General features: G+C 44.6%; 1 protein-coding gene across 1 annotated transcript in view; it reads left to right on the forward strand.

Annotated features, from left to right (window-relative positions):
• The first annotated feature begins 3,136 nt into the window (after positions 1-3,136).
• The window catches only part of ttc39b (tetratricopeptide repeat domain 39B), a 13,904-nt gene continuing 11,911 nt past the window's right edge, over positions 3,137-5,129 (forward strand). The window contains 3 exon segments of the mRNA XM_017310399.1: positions 3,137-3,241; positions 4,105-4,236; positions 4,927-5,029. Of these exon segments, the coding sequence (XP_017165888.1) occupies positions 3,147-3,241; positions 4,105-4,236; positions 4,927-5,029 (330 nt within the window). The 5' untranslated portion in view covers positions 3,137-3,146.

The raw sequence follows: 5,129 nt of genomic DNA on the forward strand, positions 1-5,129 counted from the left end.
TTGACCCGGCTACCAACCCGTTGACCCGGCTACCAACCCGTTGAACTGGCTACCAACCCGTTGAACTGGCTACAAACCCATTGACATGGCTACCAACCCGTTGACCCGGCTACCAACCCGTCGACCTGGCTACCAAGCCGTTAACATAGCTACCAACCCGTTGAACTGGCTACCAACCCGTTGACATGGCTACCAACCCGTTGATCCGGCTACCAACCCGTTGATCCGGCTACCAACCCGTTGACCCGGCTACCAATCCGTTGACCCGGCTACCAAGCCGTTAACATAGCTACCAACCCGTTGACCTGGCTACCAACACGTTGACCTGTCTATCTCTACCAACTGAGCTGGCTGTCTCCATCTCCTGACCAGTTACCCTTTGACCTTGTTACTTTCCCATGAAAAGAAGGCAGGTACTTACCTTTTCTCCTGATAGCTGGTTCCTGGACAAGCTGCCTTGTTCCTGAGCATCTACCCCCTGACACGGCCACCTAGCTCAGTAGCTGCCTACCTGTCCATTATCTTGCTTTCTACCTGCCTATCCTACTGGAATATCTAGCTAACTAGCTATACTTGCTAATCTAGCTGTACCAAAATCTAAATCAGAGCTTAGCCGTCTCCKCCCTGTCCTTCTGCTCACAGGTCATCAGCGTCCGGTTGTTAGAGACTTGTGTTGTGTTGCAACATGCTGGCCCGGCTGACTCAACAACAGTTGCCTGTTTTTAGACGCACACAGCAGGAGCTTATGGTGCTGCTCTGAGGAATGCTGTGAATGCTGGAAGCAGACTGAAACCCTGACAGAGTCTGCTTTAACAGACAGGAAGTGATGCGTCTCTGAAACGAGGGTGTGAAAGCGACTGTTTGGATTCACACTGAATTATTGTTAATGTTTCCTGAAAGTATTCTGAGAAGTGTGTGTGTGTGTGTGTGTGTGTGTGTGTGTGTGTGTGTGTTGTACTTGTTTCTAATGGTCAGTACAACAAAATAAAGCTAATTGTAGCACACTAAAGCACATTTAAAATCTAACTTCTTTGTAACTGAGCATATAAAACATATTTTATTTCTATTTGCTTTTTAAACCCAACATATTTTGTCTACTAACCMATTGACCAGGATAAGATAGAAAATATAATTTCTGCTTTTATTTAATTTGCCCTTCAGTTATTTAGAAACATTTCTGTTTTAGGTTGATGTACTTTGTTTTCTGGTTGTTTTCTATTTCYGAAGCTGTTTTGTGTCTCTAGCATGTTGGCTAACTTTGACTTACTCCTGCTAGCATGGAGGCTAAAGTTAGCTTAAATGCTACGTTTAGCTTGTTGACATACATTCACTGTCTCCTCCTTCAGTCTGTTCTCTCGGTCAATTACCAAATATGTTTCTTTTTATGTGTTTTGTAAGAACTTTTAAATACCTTTATAGAGACAAATCCTTTATTTTTTTATCTATAGAGCTACAACAGATTGATTTGCAGGTTGTTTGGGTTTTTTTTTTCTTTATCAAAATGTAAGTTTTGTGTTTGTTTCCAGTTTTGTAGCTTTTGTTTCTTTTTATTAGACATTATTCTTTGTTAAATATTTCCTGCGTCATGTCCATCATGACCTGATGTCCACAGCTCCCTGCAGTTTGACCTGTTTATGCACAGTGAGCAGATTCACATCGAGCGTTTCCCTTCGTTGCGCGGCTGTCGGCTGTGCGGCGCGGCTGGTCTGGGCGGTGGAGGCTGGATGGATGGCTGCAGYCTGCAGGCAGAGTTCCTCTTTATGAGGCCGTGGCTGCAGCTGGATGCGGTTATGTAAGGAGCTGCTGGACAGCTATTATTAGCCTGTTACTGAGGCTCTGAAGAAACACTGTGAGGTTCACTCATGTTGGAGSTGCACAAATATGCTTTGGGAAAATCCATACAGGTGGAGGTGGGCAGGATGGTTTTGTATTTGAAAATGAAATGCAGATTAGTTTTGAGCAAAACGGAATATTTTTGTGAAACGGCTTCCTGTCTAAGAATGAAAACTAAGATTTGAAAWKTGAGATTCTGGCTTTTGAGGACTTTGTTTACGAGCTTTGCTTAATTKGCATCRTAGCAGATCCTTTAGCGGTTTGCTTTCTGGACCAGGCCACGTSTCCAGCCGACACCCTGCACACCCAAACTGTTACAAAATGCTGCAAAGCAAAGGTTTTACTGTAGAGGGAGGCGGMCATTTTGGATCAAAGGGTTATTTTTGGTCCTTTTTGATATTTAGACACCGCGAGGGATTAAAAGTTATCAAAATGTAATGTGTGTTTCAACATTTCACCAAAATATGTTGTRGCAGAGGGTTTGTGCTGACCTGTGATGATCCTGTATCTAAAGTGTTTGATCCGTTTGTGAGGATTTTCCTAGCTCACCTCAGTGTTTCTGTTTCAGGAYTGCTTTGAGGATGCCTTCGATCGGATACCTTCGTAAGTACGCACATACTAACACACGATGTTATTAGAGCTGAAAACGTGTCTCTGTGTCGTTTTCACTTCCTGTCAGGCTCCAGTTTCTCCTTCTGTCCCTCACTTTGTCACTTTGGGTGTTGATTGGTCAGTGTGTGTTTGTTCTTATCATATCATGTGAGGACCAGAACTTGACCAGACCAACTGGGCCACTTTTATAAAACTGTATTTTCTTTTAATTTTGTTATTTTATGGTAAAGTCTTGAATTAAATTTAGATTTACTCACAATGTTAGTACAAATAGTTATGTGCRGTACACATCTTTTGCCTTTCACATGTTTATAAGAGCGTYATGTCTCAGTATTGTTGAGTTTTATGCATACCGTGGTCGGTGGGCGCCCCCTGGTGGTCCGCCAGGTACTGCATGTAAATGATGCATACAGCAGTGAGAGCTGTTTCTTAAAACATAAAGTTTTAGTGTTYAGTCTAACTCTAAAACTTTATGYTTTTGTGTTTGCCAATATGTCCGAGAATGTTGAGAACTAGAGAGCTGCTGCATCCGGGGTGCACAAAGACGCAAAGATCACAGATCCTTCCCTCCATCACTGTTTGAAAACAAGACACTAGAGAGCAGTGAGGGTTTTAAAATCTAACAGAGTGTGTGTGTGTGTGTGTGTGTGTGTGTGTGTGTTTGTGTGTGTGTGTGTGTGTGTGTGTGCAGGGCTTGTCAGATGGACCTGCAAACTGCCATCCAGGAGACTCAGTGCGCTCTCAACCTCGTCCTCAACAACAGGTTCTCTCAGGCTCTGGACCTGCTGAAGCCGTGGTGAGGCTCTGTTCAAACTCRTCAAACTCGTGTTGATGTCGGAAAAATGGCCGAAAGTAAATCCCAAAGTAAATCCTAGATGTTTTTCCGGGGGGAATCATGTGTGAAAATAAATKTCCCCTAAATCTAATTACTGGTTTAAAGCTGATGACCAACAATGAGTCTTTTATTGTGAAGGAATTGAAACACATTCTTCTTCTTCTTTACTGAATTGTTTTAATTCGCCCGTCAGAGGTTTTCAGGATTTAACTAGACACCTACCTTCCATAATTATAGATAATTAAACTACTCAGCATCCTGTTGGCTTCTTTAGGTCATTTAGTTTTTCTTGTTGTTTTATTCCTTGTGTCTTTATTTTTTCATCTTTTTCCATCCCTCTATCATTTTATCCTAACTCTCTTATCCTTATTTCCTTTCCTTGTGTCCTTCCTAAATTGTATTCTCCTTCCTTCTTTTCTTTGTTGTTTATCCTTGTTTTTTTCTTCTATGCTTCCTTGCACAATTCCTCCTTTCCTCCATTCTTTCCTTCCTTCCTTTCACTATTTCTTCCTCCGTTCTTTACTTTCTTAATTCCTTCATTTGTTTCTTCCTTCTGTCCTTCTCTTCCTCTTAACTGTCCTTCCTTCCTTCCTTCCTTCCTTCCTTCCTTCCTTCCTTCCTTCCTTCCTTCCTTCCTCCCTTCCTCCCTCCTTGCTTCCTGTCCTCTCCTTTCTGTCCTCTCCTGGTTGGAATCAAACCAGTTCCTCACTGGTTCCTCCCCTCCATCAGAGCTGGTCGTCGTTCCGTTCCTGAACCGGCTCCGGTCCCGTTTTGGGTCGCTGTGTGCTGGTTCTGCGGTCCTAACCGACCCGTTGTGTGTTCAGGTGGAAGCACAGCATGTACCACGCTCTGGGCTACAGCAGCATCCTGGTCATGCAGGCCACCATGACCTTTGACCAGAAGGACATCCAGACGGCCATGGAGACCATCAAGCAGGCGCTGCAGACCTGCCACCGGTAAGATGGCCGCCGCCGGGAACAAACGTCACATTTCACATCAACGCTCATCAGAACTGTGGGTCAGTTTCAGCCGAGCTCTGTTCTAATAAAGTCCTGAACTGGTTTCCATCTGATGGGTTTGATGGTACCGGTGGAGTCGGCCCAGTTTGGCACTGGGTTTAACTGGGAACCACATCCAGTTCCTCTGACGTCTGGAACYTTTTCACATCTTTGGTTACAGAAACAAACTTCACTGCATTTCGTTTGGATTTGATGGAACCAACACAGAGTTGTACATATTTGTGATGCTAGGTGGCGCCATTTTCACTCAAGCTCTGTCAGATTTGGTTGGACTGAATCTGTGAAACTTTAACTAGACCGTTCTGATGCATGAAGATGCTCTGAGTTAAACTATCCAATAATAATCTCCACCAGTTGTCCTGCTGGAAATCTGGACTTCATGCTGGTCTGCAGGTTTGTCTCCAGCATGATGCAGCCACCGCCATGTTTYAGCCTCTGGACGGTGTGTTCAGGGACACTGGACGGTGTGTTCAGGGACACTGGACGGTGTGTTCAGGGACACTGGACGGTGTGTTCAGGGACACTGGACGGTGTGTTCAGGGACACTGGGTCGACTCCTCCGAACCTCTGAGTCATGTGATCAGAAAACCTGCAGCAGGAACCAAAGACTCTGAAATGTTTCCGCAGGTTCAGGAAGAGAAACTCGGTGGTCGTTTCTCTGTCCAGCCTGATCAGCAAGCAGTCCAGCTTACAGGAAGGTACGAGCCACTGGTTTAACTGGGAGCCACTGGTTTAACTGGTTTAACTGGGAACCACTGGGTTTAACTGGGAATCAGTGGGTTTAACTGGGAACCACTGGTTTAACTGGGAACCACTGGTTTAACTGGGAA

Source organism: Poecilia reticulata, linkage group LG18, assembly GCF_000633615.1.
Source record: "Poecilia reticulata strain Guanapo linkage group LG18, Guppy_female_1.0+MT, whole genome shotgun sequence".
In the NCBI taxonomy this organism is placed as follows: Eukaryota; Metazoa; Chordata; class Actinopteri; order Cyprinodontiformes; family Poeciliidae; genus Poecilia; species Poecilia reticulata.